This window comes from Triturus cristatus, chromosome 9 (genome assembly GCF_964204655.1).
Source record: "Triturus cristatus chromosome 9, aTriCri1.1, whole genome shotgun sequence".
NCBI classification, from domain to species: Eukaryota; Metazoa; Chordata; class Amphibia; order Caudata; family Salamandridae; genus Triturus; species Triturus cristatus.
The window spans coordinates 453,732,922-453,758,531 of NC_140592.1; the positions used below are offsets into that span (position 1 = coordinate 453,732,922).

The following is a 25,610-nucleotide window of genomic DNA, read 5'->3' on the forward strand; positions in this document are numbered from 1 at the left end:
AGGGGGGGCTGACAACTTGGTGGTCTTTTTGTATTGCGCCGTAAGCACTGTGCCCTAGAATGGGGGGTGGGTGCTGGAATGGGTTGCCTGATCGGTGTTGGGGCACTGCTGCTTGCTGTGGCGCTACTGTTGGCCTGCGCTTGTGTTGCCTGCAACTGCTTCTCTGGCTGTGTCGCTGGGGCTACCTCAGTGGGGGTGAGCCTGCTAGACTCTGTGTATGCCGCTGACCTGATTACCCCATACCTTTTCAATTGCTTGTACCCCTCCCAGGACCTGTGTCCATGCGAGAGAGCTGTGGCCCTGGGTTAACAAAACGGGTACTGAAGTCTGCCATAATGCTCAACATTGAGTCCATTAGCTTACCCATTTTGTCAATGTTTTTACCGCTAGATGCGGTTGTGTTCCCGGTGCTTGCCAATACTTACTTTGTCCCTTGATTCAAGACCAACGTTGACCTGCTGAAGCATATTCTGAATAGTCTGAGGTGTGAGAGATGAGCAGCAGGAATCATACATGTCAGACTCACATTCGCTACCCCGGGCACCCGTGCCTGGATCCTCACCCCAGCCTCCCCCCACCCCCGCGACCGACCTAATTTACCCCATATGTCCTCATCACTCTAGGTGGCTTTTGAAGCGGGGACCCGTGCTTGGAGGCTGAGGGGACACACTGTCTTGCTGTAACATAAATGGGGGGTGTGGTTAGACAACTTATTTGTACTTCAAGTCCATGCCTGCCCAGTGTGGGCAGCGCCATAGGCTCCCAATTGAGAGGCCTGTGCACACCTGGTCCTATCTTGAATCTGGCACCAAAGAATAATGGGGGGGGGGTGTAGGAGAGTAGGATCTGCTTCACATGGGTACCCCCACTTTTTGCTGGTGTTTCACTGTTTTTCGACCTTAGTCTGGCTGTGGCCCTGCTAATCGGGACCACAGCCAAGCTGCTTTCTCTCTAAAATGGTTTCCATGTACATTAGGTACATATCTAATTGGATTCTGGAGTGCCTTATAAGCCCCTAGTATATGGTGTACTATGTACCTAGGGCATAGGTACCTCAGAGGCCTACCAGGGGCTGAAGCATGTATTATGCCACCCCTGGGAAGCACTCCAAAATGGCACCACAGGTCTGCCACTGCAGCCTGAGTAAGGGTGTGCTTACACCCCTTGCAGTGGTATAGGCTACCTATATCCCCATATATACAGACACATATAAACCTATAAGTCACTCCTATGGCAGGCCTTGACAATCCTGAAGGCAGAGTGCTTGGTTTTGTGTGAGAGGGTGCCCAAGCATGAGCTGAGCCCCTCTGCAGCTTTCAGAAATCCTTCCTTATGGCTGTACTGTGATACAGCCGTACCATATACTCTTAAGTGCATTATAACCTCGCGGTAAATGCTAACTTTGGGATGGCTGCATCAAAACATGTTGTGTTTGGTGTCAAACTCTTTGGAATACTACCCCCCCCCACGCCAATTCTGGCAGGGGGGGTAGCATTCCACCCTTCTAGAGGGAGAGACATGTTCACACTGGTTAAACCCGGTAGGACTTTCCTGAGCAGGACTTTCCTGAGTATAGGAATCCAGTCCCTAGGTATTTAGATTACCCTGGACGAAACTCTGCAACGTACATCCTGGACCTTCGACGTTCTATCCTGACTAGAAGACTGAAGAAATCTCCCTTGGGGGTCAAGGAGTGACTCCCCTGCTTGGCAGGCACCAAAGAAGCAACTGACCGGTCTGCATCGCTGAAGTTCCCGCCGGACGCCAAAGTCTTTGCATCACTAGAGGTAGATTTCCAGACTTCCCCGAGGCTACTCTGAGTCCACAACAAAGCTGAGGCCCGTGGCTATCGTGGGTGATGTGGAACCGTGACCCCTGGACACCGTGATCTTTTGCAGCAACACTATCTTCCTTGTCCTCCTCGAAGTTGTGCTTTGGGCTCCGAGTAGCCCCAGTCTTGAGCACCTCCTGCACCGAAGATTATTGGCTCCCACTCCATGAGTGACCCGTGGGCCAGCTTCAAGTGCGACCGCTCAAGGCTCCTTCGCGATCACTAGCCCGTTGGCTAGGAAGGTCCCCACGAAGGCAACTCCTCTTCTGCTTGGGCTTTCCTGGTTGCTCCAGACGTGCCCTGACTTACCCTCGCTGGGTGAGTCCCTCAGACCTTGCTGGTCTGCACCGCAGTTCTTTCTCTGAATTCCAGTGACTTGACGTTGCCAAGACTTATTGGGTCCATTCTGGTTGCCGACACCGCAGCACTCGACAGACTTCGTGTGACAGCTTGTATCCAGCTCATGGACTTCGTCGACGCCTCCTGGACCTCGTGGCTGAAGAGTCAAGACACCCATCAACTCACCTGAAGCACCCGACTTCTGTGGGCATTGGTCCATCCTGCCCTCGGTCACTGGAAAGTGACCCAGACTCTGTCCCCTCTGCTTTCAGGTTCCTTCCTTCCTAGATCCGGGCTTGGATCTCTTCGGACATTTCTCTTCACGGCAGCAGCAGTTCTTTGCAGGCTTCCATTGAAATCGATGACACGACCCGACACCAAAAGACACCTATGCACCCTGCTTCCCTGGGTGAGGTAACTCAAGTACTTCGGTGCTCGCGTGGGTGCTAGCCCTAGAACTTCTTAAGTCCAAGAGGGTTTGGTCCAGACTCGATTAGAAGTGTCCCTAATCTTTAAATTTCCAACCGCGACATTGCCCATAAAAGATAACTGGAACCCGCAGTTGTGTTCACACACTGCATCCAGTCCCCTGTGTCACTACCTCGGGTGGTTCCTTGGGGTCCCAGCGATGCTATAGGCCGAGTGGCTATTCCAGTCGTGGTTCGTATACCACTTTTTTGGTATAAGGTTTGCCACGCCCCTAGGGTCCAAACGTGTATTTGTGCTATTCCTGATGCTTGCTCACTTGTAAATGAAGTACTTCGAACTCCAGTCTCATAAAGAGACTAGAGGGTTGTGTTTTGTCTTAAATACATATATTTTGAATATATACCTGGTATGGTTGTCCTTTCATTTGATCATTCAAGAGATTATAGGCTGGTAAAACAAGCTGCTTTACATTCCTTCAAGACTTAGCCTGAAGGCTGCTTTCCATAGCTACCACCAGGATAGCTTTCATTAAATGTTGTCTTTAACCTATCACCATAAGGGGTTGTTTGGACTGATACAAGGTGCCCACTAGAACTAGTGGACAGCATATATCAGGCCACCTTCTCACATTGGTGTGCAGCGTGTGGGATTCCAGCTTGCTATTGTTTTACCAGATAATCCCAATTGAATTGATCAACTGAAAACCACTAAAGGTACCTGAGGTACATATAATATCAAGTTTAGCTACAGTAAGTTCTACTGAACTTAGAGTTGTTTGTCAAGGGATAGCACACCCTTTCTACAACTCGAGGGTTTAATAGGCCACACTAGTGTAGATAGTGCCATATGCCACACCACATTAGTAATGTCTAACCATCTAGGAACCAGTGGGTCCCTACCAGGAACCAGTGAGCTCCTTCCCTATAAATATGAGGATCTCTCCTTTGCTCAGCTAAGGGCCTTATGTTCCATTAGGAAGCTGAAGATAGGCAACAGTCCATCCACCCAGCATCTCATAAAGATACTTAAGCTGGATGATATCACAGGGCCTAGTGGGCCTGATGAGGTAGACAGTGTGGGTGGGCCTAGGGGTAATAATTTGCCTGACCCTACCTCTAATGCTGACCAGACTGGTGGCAATGACCAGACTCTGGTGAACCCAGATCTCCTGGATGAGGATGAGGAGGATGACAATAATGCTCCTTCCTTTATTCCTCCAGGTAGACCTGAAAATAGGGCTAGAAGGGACAGATCTCTGTCAATGGGATCTATGCAGTCTAACTCCTCTATAGGAACCTCTGTTTCTCCTCACAGAGGGAGGGAAACCTCACAAGAGAAAAGAGAGAGACTGCTGAAGTATGAGCAAGACAAGTTCAACCTCAGAAAGCAGCAGATGGCTTTAGATAGGGAAGCCCTAGAGCTCTACAGAGCTAGTAAAAAGGAGGGACTAGAGTCCCTTGGTGGCAGCAATTTCCCTAGAGAGATAGGTCTTATGACCATAGAAACCTAAGTAAGATTGTCCCTCCCTACCAGAGTGGGTATGACATCCACAAATGGATAACTGCCTTGGAGAGGGCCTGTAAAGTACAGAAGGTCCCCAAGGTCAGTGTGCAGCAATCGTATGGCTCTCCTTTGTGGACAAGGGTAGAGATAAGCTCCTCACTGTAAGAGAAGAGGATGCTGATGATTACCAGGTCTTGAATAGTGCACCGATAGATGGGTTTGGCCTAACCACTGAACAATACAGGTTGAAGTTCAGAGACACTCAAAAAGCACAAAATCAAGACTGGGTTGACTTTGTTGACTGTGCTGCTAAGGCTCTGGAAGGTTGGTTATTGGGCAGTAAAGTGTGTGGCTTCAAAGGATTGTACAATCTGATAATGAGGGAGCAGATTCTTAACTGTCAAAATCAGCTGTTGCACCAGTACCTGGTAGACTCTGATCTGACCTCTCTCCAAGAATTGGGAAAGAAGGCAGACAAATGGGTCAGAAACAGGGTGAGGCAGAAGGTACAGAACCAAGGTGGTGACCCAAAGAAGCAAGATTCCAAAAACTCTGATAAGGGTGGGGACAAGGGTAAAGACCAGAAGTCTTCACAAGGGCCCCAAAAATCTTCTTCAGGTGTGGATTCACAGGCTAACAAAGGAAAAAGGCCAAAAGAAACCTTGGTGCAAAATCTGTAAACCGAAAACTCACTGGACTAGTGACTGGACCAAGGCCAAAGAAAATACTCCAGCCTCTACCAATGCCCCTAAGGCACCTGCTCCTCCTAGTGCAGTTACAATTGGTGGTGGGAATACACAGAATAAGGGTGTAGTAGGGTTGACCCTGGGTTCTGCGATGGACTCTGGCCTAGTCAGAGTACCAACTCAGGCTGTGCTTGTCAGTGATGGGGGCATGGATATGTCCCCCCTTTGTGAGCACCAGTAACCTGGGCAAATACAGACAGCAGCCTTTAATTAATGGAGTTGAAGCTTGGGCATTCAGGGACACAGGAGCAAGTGTCACAATGGTAACAAAAGATTTTGTGGATCCTGGGCAGATTATACTTAGTGAAATGTACCAAGTGACCAATGCTAGCAATGTCAGAACAGACCATTCTCTGGCAGTTGTTAACTTTTCCAAGGGGAGGGGGTAACTGGCCTTAAGAAGGTTGTGGTAAGGGCAGACCTACCAGTACAGTGCTTGCTTGGCAGTGATCTAGAGACTTCTGCTTGGGCTGAAGTGGAGCTCAGGACACATGCAGAAATGTTAGGGATCCCTGCACATGTCTTTGCTGTGACCAGGTCACATGCTAAAATGTCTAACACTGGACAGGCCCTGGATTCTGGAATAATGGAAAGGTGCCACACAAGAGAAGGAGCAGTAGGGTTAAGGCAGAGCCTTCCCACCTGACTCAGAATGCTGATCAGTCTCCTCAGGGAGATGATCTTGAGCCTGAGGAAGGAACTGTCCCAGAGGAGCTTGAACCTGACCAGGTTGAGTTATTGGGGACAGGGGTCCCTTCCAGGTCTTACCCGAGCCAGGAGCAGAAAACATGCCCCCCTCTTGAACCCCTCAGACAGCAAGCTGCTGATGAGGCTGCTGGGAATGCTAGTGGCACCCATAAAGTTTATTGGGATGATGGACTCCTATACTCGGAGAGTACAGACCCCAAGCCTGGTGCATCCAGGAGGTTGGTTATACCTCTGAAGTTTAGGGGTTTCCTATTGACACTAGCCCATGATATTCCCCTAGCAGGACAGTTGGGCCAGAACAAGACTTGGGACAGAATTGTTCCTCACTTTCACTGGCCCCACATGTCTGAAGACACAAAGGAGTTTTGTCGCGCCTGTGTAACCTGCCAAGCCATTGGCAAAGCAGGTAGTACTACAACGGCCCCCCTGATACTACTACCTGTGGTGGGGTTTCCCGTTGAGAGGGTTGGGATTGACATTGTTGGTCCCATGGATCCTCAAACAGCATCTGGGCACAGATTTATACTGATGGTGGTGGATCATGCCACCAGGTACCCAGAGGCAATTCCCCTAAGGACCACTACAGCACCTGTAGTGGCAAGAGCTCTCTTGAGTGTGTTCTCAAGAGTAGGCTTTCCTAAGGAGGTAGTATCTGACAGAGATGCAAACTTTATGTCAAGTTACTTAACTGCTATGTGGAAGGAGTGTGGAGTGAATTACAAATTCACCACACCCTATCACCCACAATGCAATGGTTTAGTTGAGAGATTCAACAAAACCTTAAAGGGCATGATCAAAGGACTCCCAGAGAAGCTTAGGCGAAAATGGGACCTACTCTTGCCCTGCCTTTTATTTGCATACAGGAAGATGCCTCAAAAGGGGATTGGTTACAGCCCATTTGAACTTTTGTTTGGACACCCTGTCAGGAGTCCATTGTGTTTGGTGAAGGAAGCATGGGAGTTACCTCTCAAGCCCCCAAAGCGAGACATAGTGGACTATTTACTTGGTCTCCGCTCCAGGATGGCCGAGTACATGAAAAAGGCAAATAAACACCTTGAGGCTAGCTAGGAACTGCAAAAAGCCTGGCATGACCAAAAGGCTGTACTGACTTTTTATCAGCCAGGACAGAAAGTGTGGGTGTTGGAGCCTGTGCCCCAGCAGCTCTCTTGGATGAGTGGAGTGGACCCCACACTATTGTTGAACAGAAGGGAGAGGTTACTTATTTAGTAGACCTAGGAACTCCCAGGAGTCTCCACAGGGTTCTCCATGTCAACAGGCTGAAGCCATATGTGGACAGGGCTGACATGGGCTTGCTCATGGCTACTTATGAGGGACAGGAGGAAGAGAGTGACCCACTCCCTGACCTCCTCTCACAGAACCCTGATGATGGGTCAAATGATGGTGTAGCCTTGGCAGGCAGCCTCACTGCCCAGCAGCAAACTGATTGCAGACAGGTGCTCAATCAGTTCAGACACATGTTCTCACTGACTCCAAGTCAGACTACCTGGTGCACTCATGAAGTGGACACTGGGGACAGTCTGACTATTAAAAGTAAGATTTATAGGCAACCTGACCATGTCAGGGACTGTATCAGGACAGAAGTCCAGAAAATGTTGGATTTGGGAGTTATTGAACCCTCAGATAGCCCTTGGGCTAGTCCAGTGGTCCTTGTGCCAAAACCTCACACCAGTGGTGGAAAAAGAGAGATGAGGTTTTGTGGGAACTACAGGGATCTCAATGCAGTCACTAGGACTGATGCCCATCCAATACCAAGGGCAGATGAGCTCATAGATACTTTGGCCTCAGCCAAGTACCTCCGCACATTTGACTTGACAGCTGGCTACTGGCAGATCAGACTAGCTGATGATGCAAAGCCAAAAACAGCATTTTCTACCCCTAGTGAGCACTATCAATATGTGGTAATGCCCTTTGGTCTGAAAAATGCACCTGTCACTTTCCAAAGGTTGGTGAATACAGTTCTCACAGGCCTGGAAGCCTTTAGTGCAGCATATCTAGATGATATTGCTGTCTTTAGCTCCACCTGGGAGGATCACCTGGTCCACCTAAGGAATGTTTTGGTGGCCCTGCAAAAAGCAGGCCTAACTATCAAGGCTACTAAGTGCCAGATAGGGCATAGTCAAGTTGTGTACCTGGGCCACCTTGTAGGTGGAGGCCAGGTTCAACCATTGCAGAGCAAAATCCAGACCATAATGGACTTTGTTGCTCCAACTACCCAGACTCAGGTGAGAGCCTTCTTAGGCCTGACTGGGTACTATAGGAGATTTGTCAAAGGGTATGGATCAATAGTGACACCCTTGAATGACTTAACTTCTAAGAAAATGCCCAAAAAGGTGCAGTGGACAGCTAGCTGTCAAAAGGCATTTGATGACCTGAAGCAGGCCATGTGCACTGCTCCCATTCTGCAGAGTCCTGACTACTCCAAGAAGTTCATTGTTCAAACAGATGCATCTGAATTGGGGGTAGGGGCTGTACTGTCACAATTGAATGAAGAAGGTCAGGATCAGCCAGTAGCTTTCATAAGCAGAAGGCTGGCCCCTAGAGAGAAACGTTGGTCAGCCATTGAGAGGGAGGCCTTTGCTGTGGTTTGGGCTCTGAAGAAGTTGAGGCCATACTTGCTTGGTACTCACTTCCTTGTTCAGACGGACCATAAGCCCCTCTTATGGGTAAAACAAATGAAGAGTGAAAACCCAAACTGCTTAGGTGGTCCATTTCACTACAGGGGATGGACTTTACAGTGTAACATAGACCTGGGAGTAACCATGCCAATGCAGATGGACCCTCTAGGTATTTCCACTTAGAACATGAAGACTCAACTGGTCAAGGTTAGTTTAATGTCCTTGCGTTTGGAGGGAGGGGGGTTGTGTAGGAGAGTAGGATCTGCTTCACATGGGTACCCCCACTTTTTGCTGGTGTTTCACTGTTTTTCGACCTTAGTCTGGCTAAGGCCCTGCTAATCAGGACCACAGCCAAGCTGCTTCCTCTCTAAAATGGTTTCCATGTACATTAGGTACATATCTAATTGGATTCTGGAGAGCCTTATAAGCCCCTAGTATATGGTATACTATGTACCTAGGGCATAGGTACCTCAGAGGCCTACCAGGGGCTGAAGCATGTATTACGCCACCCCTGGGAAGCACTCCAATATGGCACCACAGGTCTGCTACTGCAGCCTGGGTAAGGGTGTGCTTGCACCCCTTACAGTGGTATAGGCTACCTATATCCACATACATACAGAGACATATAAACCTATAAGTCACTCCTATGGCAGGCCTTGACAATCCTGAAGACAGAGTCCTTGGTTTTGTGTAAGAGGGTGCCCAAGCATGAGCTGAGCCCCTCTGCAGCTTTTGGAAATCCTTCTTTATGGCTGTTCTGTGATACAGCCATACCATATACTCTTAAGTGCATTATAACCTCGCGGTAAATGCTAACTTTGGGAGAGACATGTTCACACTGGCTAAACCCAGTAGGACTTTCCTGAGCCCTGGCATCACAAAATGGATGCCTCTGCCACAGACACGGGTCTGGCCTCCTGCTGCTGACCGAAACTCTGGCAGGGGAGGCCTGGACAATAGGTTTCCTGTCGAAGGGGGATGTAACCACCTCCCCAGACAGGCAGATGTGTATTGTGGCTGGGCGGGAGCACTCTCTGGTGCTTTGAAGTCCTGCACTGGGGGCACATTTGGTGTCCCTGTGCATAGCCCAGTTCCAACCGGTTGCAGGGGCTACCTGCCCCTGCTCTGGCACGAAACTGGACAAATGAAATGGGTGTAACCACCCCTCTTTCCAGGCCCACCAATAGGTGGGGCCTTAGAGTTAGTCCATCCCCTAAACTTAATATAAGTATAGGAATCCAGGCCCTAGGACTTTAGATTACCCTGGACGAAACTCTGCAACATACATCCTGGACCTTTGACGTTCTATCCTGACTAGAAGAATGAAGAAATCTCCCTTGGGGTCAAGGAGTGACTCCCCTGCTTGGCAGGCACCAAAGAAGCAACTGACCGGTCTGCATCGCTGAAGCTCCCGCCGGACACCGAAGTATTTGCATCACCAGAGGTGGATTTCCAGACTTCCCCCGAGGCTACCCTGAGTCCACAGCAAAGCTGAGGCCCGTGGCTATCGTGGGTGACGTGGAACCGTGACCCCTGGACACCGTGATCTTTTGCAGCAACACTATCTTCCTGGTCCTCCTCGAAGTTGTGCTTTGGGCTCCGAGTATCCCCAGCCTTGAGCACCTCCTGCACCGCAGATTGTTGGCTCCCACTCCACGAGTGACCTGTGGACCAGCTTCAAGTGCGACCACTCAAGGCTCCTTCGCGATCACTAGCCTGTTGGCTAGCAGATCCCCACAAAGGCAACTCCTTTTCTGCTTAGGTTTTCCTGGTTGCTCCAGACTTGCCCTGACTTACCCTTGCTGGGTGAGTCCCTCAGACCTTGCTGGTCTGCACCGCAGACCTTTCTCTGAATTCCAGTGACTTGCCGTTGCCAAGGCTTGTTGGGTCCATTCTGGTCGCCGACACCGCAGCATTCAACAGACTTCGTGGGACAGCTCGTATCCGGCTCATGGACTTCGACGCCTCCTGGACCTCGTGGCTGAAGAGTCCAGACACCCATCAACCCACCTGAAGCACCCGACATCTGTGGGCATTGGTCCATCCTGCCCTCGGTCACTGGCAAGTGACCCAGACTCTGTCCCCTCTGCTTTCAGGTTCCTTCCTTCCTAGGTACAGGCTTGGATCTCTTCGGATACTTCTCTTCACGGCAGCAGCAATTCTTTGGAGGCTTCCATTGAAATAGACGATGAGACCCGACACCAAAAGATACCTATGCACCCGGCTTCCCTGGGTGAGGTAACTCGAGTACTCTGGTGCTCACGTGGGTGCTAGCCCTAGAACTTCTTAAATCCAAGAGGGTTTGGTCCAGACTCGATTAGAAGTGTCCCTAATCTTTAAATTGACATTGCCAATAGAAGATAGCGGGGACCCGCGGCTGTGTTCACACACTGCATAAAGTCTCCGTTGGTCCCCTGTGTCACTACCTTGGGTGGTTCCTTGGGTTCCCAGCGATTCTACAGGCTATAGGCCTAGTGTCTATTCCAGTCGTGGTTCGTATACCACTTTTTTGGTATATGGTTTGGTACGCCCCCAGGGCCCAAACGTGTATTTGTGCTATTACTGATGCTTGCTCACTTGTAAACTAAGTACTTCGAACTCCAGTCTCATAAAGAGACTAGAGGGGTGTGTTTTATCTTAAATACATATATTTTGAATATATACCTGGTGTGGTTGTCCTTTCATTTGATAATTCAAGAGATTATAGACTGGTAAAGCAAGCTGCTTTACATTCCTTCAAGACTTAGCCTGAAGGCTGCTCTCCATAGCTACCACTAGGATAGCTTTCAGTAAAGGTTATCTTTAACCTATCACCATAAGGGGTTGTTTAGACTGATACAAGGTGCCCACTAGAACTAGTGGACAGCATATATCAGGCCACCTTCTCACAGGGGGGCAGTCCAGGCAGTAGAACATAACCCCCCACTACCAGAGGCAATTGAGGTACTGCCTCAGTAAAAGCATACCTGTTGGGGATTGGAGGAAAGGTTACCTATGTCCTTATCCCCAACCACAAGCTATCTGACCCGATGCGACCATCCTCCTGGCGTTCAAGTAGCTATCTGGAATCATGATAATTATTAGCAGGATCAGACAGCGATAGGCGTAGCACCAACCATGAACAAATTCCTATATCCAACTGTAGCTGGTAACCGCACTGCACATAATTACTGACTTACATATGCCCATGTGGCCTAGTCGTCCTCGTTCTCTTGTTGGATTCGGTGCATGGCTACAACACAACTCCAATTCAGTGATGTGAGTGTATCATCTGTCGATGTATCTGGGATTAGAAACAACAATCAAATGCTTGACAAGTACAAGAGCCAGGAAATCATCACGGTGTATGCGGGGCCATCGGATTTGCCCCCAATCACCACTCGGGGGGGGGGGGGGGGAGGGGGGAGGCCTCTGCGGCACATCGGGGTGACTGGCCCCATACATGTTTGATTAGATTGCATCCCCTACCGGCGCACACCAGCCGCACCAGTAATTACACATCCTGGAGAAGCTGGGAGAAACTCACATTTTTGTTATGCTTCTACAGCACCGGACCCAATGTGCACCAACTGACCCCCAATCAGGCAACTGTCTGCTCAATATGGACTACAAGATATAAGCACCAGCAGGTGTACAGTAAACAAAAGACATTGGCAAGGCTCCACATGTGAAGTTTGGCCCTAATGACTTGCCGGTGAACACTTGTAGGAATCTGGGTCACTACCCACCTGTGTTATCGCCTCTGTTGTTCCCGTTGTGCTGCAGTGACCAAAGGCTCCTCCTGGCAGCCGGCCCACCTTGGCACCAGGCCACAGATCCTAGCTGGCCGGCATTCCAGAGCCCGCGCCCCCCAAGTCAGCCCAGAGCACAGTACGCACTGGTGACCGCCCGGGGTCAGGGGGGTCCGGGAGGGGGGGGGGCAACATAGTACGACTCACCGGCAACCTCCTCATTGGCTCCACCAACTTAGGCCAAGGGTATTGAAACGCAAACGACGCGAGACGGCGTGTCAAGGCGGTGTATCCAGATGAAAAGAGGGCACCAGAAGGGTGGGGGCAGGTATAAATACCTCTCCCCAACCCTCTGTGCACCGGAAATGACGCAGCCTGTTTGTCGGGCTGTGGGACTCCTCCCCAGAGTCCCATCAACTAGAGGGGTGTTGGTGTACCTAAGTGGCACTAAGGTGAGCCGCGGGCAGACGCATTCCATCGTGCTTGGTGCCCATATTGTTGTGGTTGTAATTTAAATTTCGACATATTCCTTTATTGAAGATTAGAATGCTTGACTAACAACGATCAGAGCATTTGACAACAGTCTGCCCAGCATTGATACTGTCACTGGAGGTAATCAATATTTTATAGTTTTTGCTGCATTTTCTTCAATTCCAGCAGCAATATTTAATTGGTTGGTGGTTTCCAAATTGGAATGTCATTGAATTCTGCATACAGTAACATGCAGCATATAAACAATACCTGTGTAAATGCAAATTACTGTGTTATTAGGTTGAGTATGACAGAGTATGACAGTTTTAGACAAATTTATGGCAACTCCATCTCAAATTACCCAACCACCACTATTCCAAAGTAAGCCAGGTAAACCAGCTATTAAATGGCCACAATGGTTCAGGCTATACAAGAACCATTTGGTAGCCATTGATGCAAGTGGATATATTCCGGCATGCAGGTTTGCTCTGTTATTTGCAAGTCTGGGGCAAGCAGCTCATAAGATATTTGATAGTTTGCCACCTATACCTTACCCTCAAGCACAATTTGGTGGTGGGCAATGGAATGTGTATCTCTTGGACATAGCAAGACTGAAAAACTATTTTCTGACAAGCCAAGCATTGTGTTAGAACGCCATACATTTTATAAACGCAAACAACTGTGTGATGAAAATGTGAAAGGATATATTTTAGCTCTGAGGGTATTGGAAACTACACGTGAATTTGGGCCTAATCTAGATCATTCGATTTGGGATCAATTTGTATTTAACTGTGCATCAAGGAAAATTCAGGAGAGAAAAGTAAGCTGTGGAAACGCATCACTCTCTAAAGTTATTGACTTGGCTCTTAGTATTGAAAGATCAGCAGTCTCAACCAACGTCATGCATGCAGAATCCACCACTGGTGTCAACGTATCTTCTGCAGACTTGGAACAACAGGAGTCGTTGTGTGTGGTCAACACTAAAGGGAAAAATTCATGAACAAAAAGTCATCAACTTTCTGTTATAGATGTGGATCTAAAAGTCACATGAGCAATTTTTCTGGCTGGTCCTGATAAAAAAAAACTTGTCAGTTGGTGATTGGGTTTTAATGAAGAAACCCCTTAAAGTAAAAAGAAAAAGGGGGAATCTAAGATTTCCATGGCAATACAAATCAGTAAAGTTAAAAAAGGTGCAGTATTTATGGTAGGGAAAGAGTGGTGGAACTAAAGACAGCTGATGAAGGTTACACCAGAACAAGCCAACATCAAGCAACCGAAGAAGTGTTCTGTGGATGACCAAGATTTGGCGCATGGGTTGCAATCTGATGTGGAGAGAAAGAAGGCTGCTGGAAATGTTGATGAGGCTAATTATCAAATGTTACCTTCAGGATCTGTTTATGTTGACATGAGCTACAATGATAATGGAAATGTGATAGGATCACAGATCAGGAAAGTTCAAAAGAATTTTGATGATTTATAAGGTATTAGATGTTGTAGCGTTATTGGTTTTTATTTACATATGTGCAGTCATAAACATGTTTTTTTATTTTTAAAGGGGGAAGGTGATGTGATGTAAAAGATATATCTTGTGTACTGTTTGCCTCGTGAAATGCCTTCTGCACAGAATGTTGACATTATTATTTGTATTTACGGCTGTGCGTGGAGCAGACACTCATAAGGATTTGAACGGCAATAGGCAGTTGCTGTCGGGCCTCTGAGCCGCCTGGACGTGGCATGCTGTGGGTGATTTATGAATGGAAATAAATAAGCTCTTTCCTAATCTTAACTGGTTGGTTTATCTTACCAAAAATGTATAATATGTGTATATTTGAGCTTCCCATTTTTCTGTCCGCTTTTGTGCTGTCATTTATTAACCTACTGCTTTCTTTCTCGGATTTATCTTCACTCTAGCGTTATTCCATATTAACTCCATATGAAATACTGTTTTGAACACTTTATCTGTTTGATGCCTAGTGTCTGGTTAATAGTCTTGTGTGTTGCTTTGTGGTAAGTGCTAGTTTTAGCCTAAGATTGTATCCTACGTCTTTGAGTTATGGTATTGGGCAAAATCCCAGTTTGTTTCTTTGTGTAGTCATTAAAATTGCTCTTGGAAGGTTGCGCGAAAATTGTATGTGAGGGAGGCTCCAACAGTCAAGTCTTGAAAAGTGTATCCTCCGTGTACAACAAGAAGGTCATCTGTGAGAAAATCACACTGTAGGTTGCACTCCCTATGGTTGGGTCCAGAATGTGTAGATTACCCTGTATGAGAGAAGTTTTACATGGTTAACAAATGGGCTATAAGTTAATATAGAAGTGGGTGGGGCTGTGCATGCAGGCCAATGTCTTTTTGGTCTTGGCCTTTAAGGATGTCCTGTGCATTTCTTGGTTAGCTCCAAATGGCTAAGGTTGAACTATGTTGAGTATTACAGAGGAGCAGAGTTTCATTATTTTGTCTTAAACCATGAACCCGTTGGAATATGGTGGCCACCTCACTCCATGCCATCACAGACACTGTTTCTAGTCCTGGCTTTGAACTTAGAAATCATAACTTTCAGATGATCAATTAGCTCAATGGAAGCAAACTTAGATTACAACACCAACAATGCATTAGGTTGTCAGTTTCCATCCCTGGGCTTTCGTCTGTTTGTGTGATCGCATGTTGTGAGCTGGCCACCCTCTGCTGGAATAAGCCCTATTCAAAGTGAGTGTGTGAGTGGGGGGGCGACCTCTTCCCCATACTTTCCTTCCCGGGTCCACAGTGCCAGGAACCTTCTCTTTGGTGTTGAATCAAGGAGCACTTCTTGAGAGCAAAGTATTAACTAAGCACTTCAAAACAAATTTGAGAGGCCTAATTCTGTACTGGGAAGATGAGAGGGTGTGAGGGGAGTTATTAGCGGCTCAAGCATTTGATTCCAAACTATAATGTTGAAGATTTTGAAGGCTGAAGGTCAGTAAAACTCCTACGGTTTGTTTCTTCTGTTGGACGTAGGTCTACCACCTGGCTATGTACTTCATGGAGCTTATGCTCATGGAATCGGAAGCGATGACCTTTGAACCTGCACAGTTGGCCGAAGCTGGTCTCAGCCTGGCCCAGAAGGTCTTGCAAGAATCCATAGAGGAGTGTTTTGAGACCTGCAATGAAACCCATAAACTGTACACATACGGGTAAGTGATGCTGTCATGTGATCTTTCTCGTCAGGTGGAGAGCTCACACGAAGGGTGGTAGAGGGACAGGGCCATAGACATAAACACTTCTAATAATAGTGACATCACCAACGCAGCACACTCGTGGTGCTGGAACAAATTTAGTACTCTTCTAAACCAATATATCGGACCAAATTATGTGGCAGTTAAATATTGAGGTGAGAAAACCTCAATAAGAAAACAATTAATGGCAAAAACGAGCAAAACTGATTTGATGTTTTATGTATATATGTGTGTGTGTATGTGTGTATATATTTGTATAATATATATATATGTGTGTATGTGTGTATATATATATATATATATATATTTATTATTATTTTTAAGTATTTAAGGTGAGTACTAGGACACGGATCAGTGTTGGGGGGCGGAAGGGGAAAGTTACAAATTCAGATCTGGTGATACGATACGAAAATTAGATGAATAGTGAAAGCAGCTGCCCACTGAACAGTGATTATTGCTGTATTTTAATCTCCAAGCAGCAGTTGGTTTTCTAGCTTACAATAAGGTACTCTTGCTGGGTGAAAGCAATGGTTTTAGGGATAAAGTTAAGGTGGCTGAAATTCAGCTCCTTAACATGATTTGGCACAGAGGATGTTTCAGGAGACCATGCAATGCTAATTCATTTTTTTGTTCTAGAGGTTTCTCTAAACACTGTTCTTTTTCATGCATTTAATATATTTCATTTCAGTGGTATTTTGCATTCATGCATAGATCCCTGTCAGACGCCTGGCTTGTCTTTGCCCCGTGCAGTCAGCTCAACCAAATGGATATGAACCTACACTGGGAATCTTTTATATTCCTAAAGTTTTATTGCATTCCAAGGCTGGAAACTTGTCACATGTTCTTCTGCCCATGCCTGCTGCACCACTAGAGGGCCTTGCAAATTCATAAAGCAGCGTTACTGTTTCCCGTATTAACTTCGGTGGCACTGGATGTGATTTAAATATGACCCTTTGTTAGGAGGTGGGATTCCATTGGAGAAGAGGGGGAGTAGCACAGACCACTGACAACAGGATTGTGTGGAAAAAGGCAGCTTTATTGAAACAGGTGCACATCACAAAACAACCTAGGACATTGCCTCACAAAACTAAAACCTCCCTATACAACTTATCTCACTAATATTAAGCTAACCTCTGCCCCTAAATTCTCCCTCACCACAACAACTTAATACAGTAATATTGTATCTGCATCAGATCTGTTTAACTGTATTGTTGGCCGTTAAACTTCTCAACCCTTCCCTACAACAATTATCCCCTACTCAAGTAGCCTTCCTACATAATGTTGAACTTCTGGGGCATCCAGGCGTGAACTGATCTACCTGTTCCCTTTCAGCCAGAATTGGCGCTGTCAATAAAAATAAACTTTGTTAAACGATGGCAACTTCTTTGCCAACCGCCTATGCACCTGCTCCAAAGCGACAACAAAATGGTGGGTGGCACCTACAAAATTCCCAGCTATATACCCCTTGGGCTACAAAAGTCGCCAACCCCTGAGCAGTTGTCGAACTGCTTCAACTTCTCCAAATCACCCAGCGGGACAGACCTCCCTGAGGTCGGCTGCCCTCCAAATCCACATTGATAAGGAAGTGGAAAGGAGGGCAAGAAAGTGTGCACTTTTAATTTGTGGAAGCGAGGGATATTGCGTGTGTCATGCCCGAGTGATGTGTCTAAAATGTAACTATTGGATTCCAGTTTGGAGTGTTTAGGGTAAGCGTACACTAGTGGCCATTTTGAACTTGTGATCTGGAATTGAGATCTCAAGAGACATGCATGCATCTCAAGTCTAATGATTGATATTTGTAGTCTGATTCTCCTTTTTTGACGTATTCTCAGTGCAATAGGGTACATTTAATTGGCGTTCACTGTTCTTCAGGTGCTTAGGGTGTTTCACAATTTTCACTGGGATTATCATTTTGTGGTAATATTTAGGGGGTTTTTATCTTGTAAATTTTGAAACAAATCATATTCTTTGAAGCATGAAACTTTTACAAATCTAGTTTTCAAGATATTTTTTTTCATGCACATGTTATTCCCATGTGACCACACTAAAGAATTTAATTGGGGGACTTCTGTGGCTGCGTACATTATTGTGATTTGTTTTTAACAAGTAATTACTTTATTTTTTTATCTGTTATTTTTTACTGTTCTACTCAAGGCTCCATGGCTAGTGTTCACCTTCCACTCTTTACACACGTTGGAGGATAACCACCATTGGAATAGATCTCTGTGACAAGTTTTTAGCCTAAGTTGAGTTATCACATGGTGTGGTTTGCTCAGCACACAGAAAATGTTCTCTCTTTGCCATTATTTAGGTGGAGAGGGGCTATGCAAATTGAAGCAGTTGTCAGATCTTGATTGCAGTATTTGTCTGGATGTGTTCAAAGTTGCTGTAAACATTGTGCAGGAAGAAAATAGTTCTTGAAAGGTATTAATTTTACTGAAGAAGTAAGGAATAAAAAGAGACACCAAATGATTATGTGGTAGATTTGAGATCAGTGATTGTCGCATTTGACTTTGAATATATCACATATGAACACATTCTGAGAATTCAAATTTTTATGAAAACTTAAATAGTTAAAGAGCAATTGGGGGTAGGAACATTAAAAGATTCCAAGGACCAAGCCAGAGGTATTACACAATCTGAACGTTGTGCCAAAATAACTCGGTGTAGATGAATACCAACATTCGCTTAATAAAAAAAGTGGTCAAAAAAAGAAATATGGATTTACGAAATGATGGAATCTGTGGTGAAGAGAATGGGAAACTGCTATTGGTGCAGGACTGTGAATCTTCTGGCTAATTCAATGTTCTGCTTCTGACACTGATAATAGTTAGCAAAAAATGCAAAAAAAAGGCAGCTTGCGTGAGTGTGAGGGGCCAAGTCATTCTCAAATTTATCGTGTGAGGGAAAAATGTGGTTAAGATAGAATTTGATTGTTACATGAATTACAGCACCATAGTCAGTTAACATTTAAGAGGCTGCAACATTGCTTCCTTTACATTAGTGGAGTACAGATACAAATGATGGTGCCCTTTTGTGGTGGTACCATTCACTGTACCAAATTGTTTTAGAGGGTGTGTGGTATAGGAAGTTGGGCCATGAATATCAAGGCTGGAGGTTGTACCTGTTCACAGGATACATTTTGTTAGATATTTTTGGCTGAGATGGACTTTAAAGAGAGGTGAACTGAAGGGTAGAGGTATGTGTAGTAGATAAAGCACAAGTGGTGTACTTAAGTCTAGAAAATTATTGAGGAATAGGAAATACTTGTATAGCTACAAGTATCCTAAAAAAATGAGTCCCTTTTGGAAGCTTCAAATTAGCGTTGAGCTGCGAAGATTGCAAAACTTTAAGTATAAAAAATTCCAAGAAGGCTGTCGCAATTCAGAGGAACTGCATAGGGCAGTCTAGTTGTGGTGGTTGCTTGAGTCAATGTTTCATCAACGCGCTCACGTACCGTGTGTGCTGCGTACTTTAACTGGAATTGCTGTCATGAAGGAAGTGTCTCTTCAGCGTGCCCGAAGATAGAAGTTACCGCCAGATTGTTTTAATATGCACTTACTGTTTCTCGTCTGCATGTGAGCAGTCAGCGGTTGTCAGTTCAAAAACATTTAGAGTAGCGTTTAGGTTGCTTCAGTCCAGGAACTCAAGCTAAAAAGCGGTGATGGTGTGTCTTGGTGGTTTTTCCGTCCCTGACGGCTCATCGAAGGTTCGTGAGCAATTTGTGATTGACAATCAATTTTGTGAGAAATTACAGAGGTTCCCTCAAGTAAGTGACATTACTATTCAGTGCCACATCTTGAATTATTTTCAGAGGAAAACATTCTAAATATATTAAGACTGAAAAAAATCGAATGAACAATTCTGTGTTCTTATGAATACAACATCATATCTTTGGAGGATTTCTGTACACGTCGGAAACAGGAAATTAGAATATATCATCACTAATTAAAACAGGAAATAAAAACAAGAAGTCACAAGGAAGATACAAACCTAATATAATCCAATAACTTTAATTCTTTATCTGTCTCTATCTATCTATCTATCTATCTATCTATCTATCTATCTATCTATCTATCTATCTATATATATATATATATATATATCTCTCAACAAACAAGTCATAAACCAATGACAAACAATTGAAGTCATTTGTATTATTAAGATGTTAGAGTTAGGCAATTTCAGCAAAAGCGACTGCATGAACGTAGTAATGGTGTTTGTAACTTACTTTAGGTGTCTACAAGAAACATTCCTTTGGGAGAATATCTCAGTAGAGAAGAATCACCTGTAAATGAGGATGACTCTCCCTCTATCCAGTTCCCCCCTGCTAGTTTATGTGACTGATAGATCAGATACTATGGTCACATGCAGTGGCTGAGTGGGCTGAGGACCATTCTTCTGCTCCTGAGAAAATCGTCATCCGGTATCTTGACAACAACACTGCATGCTGGACATAGACAAGTTGAGATGCACAACCCTATTTATACTCACTCCTCCACCACCGCGGCGCCTTCAGAACCATTAAAAAAACACCACCAATACTCCAAATAGGAGCAATGACTGTATCTGGTTACATTTTAAATCTTTTCTAGAATGGTCTAGCTCGCTACACCTCAGTAGCAAACCATCCTCATTTGCTACTAACTAATGCGGTGGCTTTTCCTACAACTGGAGATTTTCATATAATCGCCATACAGGATCCCCCACTGGTCGAATAGACCTTTGGTTGTCTTCTTAAAGCGTATCAAAGGAGCTAGCACCAGCAATACATTTCAATTACGGTGAAACCAATTTGGGTCCACAGTAACGAGAGAGGATGGTATCTAAACCATAAAGGTTTATAAACAAATTTTAGTTGAGTTACAAATTACCATCATTCAATAAAATCAGTGTACCCGAAAGTAGTACATATCCAAGTAATTATGCAGTCTGAAATTGTATATTATAAAGAACGAGACAAAGTATAACAAGATACAAAGCACAGAATATATAGTAGATAGGTTCCATAAAAGAACTTCTGTAATCTACATAAAGCCTCGAAAATGTCAAAAGGAAGCTAGAAGAGGAAGGTTTCTGCATCAGAAGAACCAAATTATGGTTCTGTTGGGATGAAACAGGCATTCAAGCATAAAGCTCAGCACCCTTGGCAAGAGAAATGTGCAGAGTTGAGAGATGTCTTCGCTCAGCGAACTCAGGACAGGATCTGCTAACTTTGCTAAGGAAACATACAATTAATAAACAGTAGAAAGTTCTTGAAGCTCCATCCCATAGACTCCCTCTGGGCGGTACAATCAGAAGATGAAGTTCTCTGGGAACAGGTAAACTCCTCAAGTTTCTAGCGTAAAATGAATAATCTACAGCTGTGCAGCCTTGAAGTTAGTACTATCAGTTTTGCTTGGTATGGGAGGCTCATTCCCATTATTATTTGCTATATCTCCACCGCAAAGAATTAGACAGAACAAATCTCGGTTTTCTACAATAAAAAATCACTATATTCCTACTAATGAGCACTCCTCAATAAGGCACCTGAAGAGTAGAGAAAAGATGAAACTTGCGATGCATTTATTAAAGAAACCGCTCAAGTGACTGAAGCCTATGTCCAAATCATGTAATCCACAGGAGAAAAGATGGCATCCTATGAATACACTTAGCATGAGAGAATACAAAGAGTATAATACTGTTATTGTTATGTGGTCACATTAGGCCCAGGCGAGAACACCATCATTTTACATGCTCACGTTTAAAGTTGACTTCTTTTCTTGAATGTTGATACTTGGCACACATTTGCTTGCGTGCCTGTATGGGATAATATTCTCAAATGACTTTGCTTACATTTACACTTCTTCGTATGCATATTGTCACAGCCTTAAACATTCTATATGAGGGCTAAGTTTGCTGCATAAAATGTTATTTGTTATTGTCTGACCTGCAACAGCTCTGTAGGGATAGAATTAATAATGATGGCCTGACTGGGGCTTCGGCATGAAGTTTATTATATAAACAACACCACTCCTTTGTCTAGTAAGAGGAGCATTTTTCTGACACAGTCAAGCTCGCCCCATGTTGTAATTCCAGCCCAGCTGAATCCTGTTTACCTCCTGAGAAAGGTGGTGCCCAGTTCTACTCCATGACGGGCTCACAGATAAAACATACCCACAGGTAACTGGGGAGTTAGATCACTCCCAGGGATTCTGGCAGATTCACCGATCATAGCCACACTCGGATAGGGGGCGGCAGGTAGGAGCATAACTATATTTATTTGCAAGTATATAACGTCTGTAACAGCACAATGGTTGAACTGTTCATTTTCTTTACCGTTCTTGTGATGCTGATTAGTCTGGTTTGTTTCCTTTTATTGATAATTGCAGCACATGTATTTTACACAAGACTCTTATTTCTTCAAAAAATATTTGAAATGCCAATGCGAGTATTTCGTGGTTTACCCTTTGGGCATGCATGAGTTACCAAACAAAAAGGCTTTAGATCTGCTTCCACAATTTCCTTGGTGGGTCAGGGTTGTCATGTTCTGAGGTTGCACATACCACCTGTTACCTTGCTAGGTTAGGGCCATCCATATGGTGCACTGTAAGCTAAACCAGACTAAGGCCAACCTATCCTGATGGTGTGCATGGACTCGCACAGTTTTAACATTTATGTTGTCCAAAAACACATAGTTTTATCGAAAAAGTGTAAACTGTACAACATGGTGCCACCAATGTTTTAGTTTAGGTACTTATTTAATGGGTCTCCCAAGGAGCAGTAGTAAAACTTTATTTCGGCCATACAGCCATAAAAGTAGAAAATAAAACGTATGCGCAGATATAACAATTAGCAGCAGTATGTACATATCACATAGCTAGGACTTCCAAGATACAAAAATAAAGTGCATTGTATGAAAAAGATCATTCAGTTAAAGTGCATAGTGATATAGCACAAACCAACTGTATATACATGATTAAAAAGTAGCATAAAAAAGCAAACAAACATTTAGAAAGCAGTTCTGCGAGTAACACAGAATTTGTGCAACAATTACAATATCACTATGAACCTAATACTACCACTATTAGCAAATTATATGCCCAACGCCAATTCCATATAGTTCAAAATAACATATGCTCAAGTTAAAACAAAAACACAAGAGAGGGGGAACAAAAACCTCAGTTCAGGGTCCGTTCTGTGCCTCTACCTTTGAATTGCAAAATCTCGATACTTGTGCAAATAGCAATGTATTAATATATATCTTGGTATTTGGCAAATGTTCTATAGAAGGACAAATCACAAGCAACAATAAATACATGTATAAAAATGATCATGAACGTGATAGTCAACAGGTCTGTGATAATTAAATAAAACCCAGTATATAAAATATCAAACAAGAATGCCTGCATGTAATTATGAATCTATAAAGCATGAAACTATCATTCCCCTCATACAGGTCAGGATCAATCCATAGTCTGTTGTATTAAGCAGCTAAACCGATCCAAAAACTATTTTAGAAGAGCTAATTTGCTATATAAGGCTAATGTGTTTATGTTCGAATTAGTTCTATGATGAATCTACGTAGGAGAATCCTACGCTCTCCCTCCCCACAAGAAGAAACGAGATGCTGCAAATTCAATCACTCCACTTGTATCGCTTTTCAGAATTCTGAGTGTATGCTGGTCTTTACTAACCCCCAGTGCCTTACATAGTGGCATAATCCACTTCATAAGAGGCCTTCTATATTTATCACAAAAGAAGAAAAAATGTGCTTCCGTCTCATTTTGTGATGGACCGTCGTATGTTTCCTGGCCTGTTTTTCTGATTCGGCTATAATGGTATTCAAGGCCAAAATGCCCATTCTAAATTTAACTTACAAATGTTTTGCATTGGGGAGGGATAGATTCTATCCAAGTACTGCTCGTAATTAGGGGAATACTTGAAGTTGAGAAATTGGCCCATCATAATGTCCGCTGCCTGATCATTCCAAATCTTTGTTAGGACGGATTCCTAGTAGGCTTGTTTAACTTTCTGGATTTCGCCCTTGCTGATACTGTGCTAAAACCCATAGCTCTTCCATTTTAATGTCTTTAAACATATTTTTGACATACTTAAGCTACGGGGTGCATGTTTGGGGTTCCTGAGAGATCAGTTCTCAAAAGGAATCACTGTAAGGCTTCATCTCCTCCGAAATCTAGAGGCGAGCCCAATAATGCAAGCTTTTTTTTTTTTAAGGATGGCACTTGATGAATATGCTTAAGGGCAATGTCAAATCTAAGTGGTATAAGCAGGTACTGGTGGGCAAGTTTAACAAGGTCCGGACAAATTCATTTTCAAACTACGCAAGTGCTTGGCAGTTGATGTACCCCCATATCTCAGCGCAATGTGTTGCGGCTCCAACTGGTGTGGCTTTATACACAGTAAGAGCTGGTGAAATAGATCCCCCGCAGGAAGCCTTGTGCTTCCTTCCAATAGCTGAAGCCCTTTGATAGAGAATGTTTTTGCTTTTTCCTATTTGGGGGACATCCTTGCACTGTTGTGTGCAGATTTAGATTCTGTATATAGGTTTCCCAATGTATGCCCTTATATAGGTACAATTCACATTGCCCTTATTTGGACATTGTCCGTACAAACCACATACAGGCATGGCCACCTACATCCGTCCATCCACGTCACAACGAATTCTTGGAAAACCAGACCCTTAAGCCTTTAGGAATTTCCCTCAGCTTGAATATTGATTTCTCCAAGAACTCATTAAGTATGCATGAACATCTATTCCTTAGGGGTTAATTCATGACGTTCCTCAATTTAGAAACATCAGATGAGTATCACATTTTAGCTTATGTTATTTATGTATGTATTTTGATTAATATATGTCATAGCTACAAACCATGTTATTGCAGTATTTTTATCTTACTGCTAACCTTGTACATATTGTACTTCGCAGTCTGTCTTACAAATGTAATACACAAACGAAGCGGGGTATAAACTTGAATGCACCAAATCATTTAGTTAGGTCAAAATTATCAATATTCTTCAGGTGCCACGGATCATGAGATTAAATACCCCTAAACCCCCTTAGGACCAAAAGATCCCACAATATGTCAACAAAACACTGAGATCCAGCACTCCACAGAGTTATTTTATAATCATGCAATATATCAGTCCATTCAGCAGGTGTGATTTCACAATAATTTCTTTATTATGTTCTTCTTCTCTTTACAAATGTAAAAGACATAAACAGCGTTTCCGACGCGTTTCGTCCCAGCGGACTTCTTCAGGGCTACAACAAACAGATACAAAATATCTTACAAACAATTCAATTCAATTCGCTTTATTGCGGTTAAATTTACCATAAAAGCACATAAAAAAATACACAGAACAACAAAACAAACAGTCCGTTTCATACATACAGTCACAGATTATTACATGGTTGTTTAGACATTTGTTCCTTTAAAAATTTAAATAGTTCCAGAATTTAAAAATTGACATAACAATATTATTCCTAAAAAGAAGATAAAATATTTCTACTCTCTCAAAGTTCATTTTGCTTGATCTTAAACTAAAACAGCATTGATGATCAAGTTCCTTCGTGCAATCCACATTGAATGTAGATATTTAGCTACTGCGGAGACAATTACTGGGTTGGTATCTGTTTTTAATATTCTAAAAAAGGCCAAATAATGTTTTATGCCCAGGTTCTTGCACAACTGAATTATCCATATCTTCCTAGTGTAGGCGTAAGCTGGACAGAATAGGATAACATGAACCGGGGTTTCATCCTCAGTGAGGCAACCAGGGCAGGGGCGTACAGCTCCCCCCTTCCAGCTATCAGAAATGTAAAAAAAAAAAGGCAATGTGCCATATCTAAATTGTAGATAAAGCTTCTTTGCTAGTGTTGGTTGGATTGAATCAATCGCAGACTCAAAGCTGTAAAAGGACTTTACATCCAGAAAAATATCAGTTAAGCTTGAGGATTTTACTGAGCGAAAAAGATTCCTTAGGTTAGTTTCCTTGACAGCACTAG

General features: G+C 44.1%; 1 protein-coding gene across 2 annotated transcripts in view; it reads left to right on the forward strand.

Moving 5' to 3' along the window:
• Positions 1-25,610, forward strand: part of CCNP (cyclin P) — a 290,235-nt gene that overhangs the window by 239,802 nt on the left and 24,823 nt on the right. For both annotated transcript variants that reach the window (XM_085625344.1, XM_085625345.1), the window contains one exon: positions 15,384-15,559. In XM_085625344.1, the coding sequence (XP_085481470.1) occupies positions 15,384-15,559 (176 nt within the window). The remainder of the gene's footprint in view (positions 1-15,383; positions 15,560-25,610) is intronic.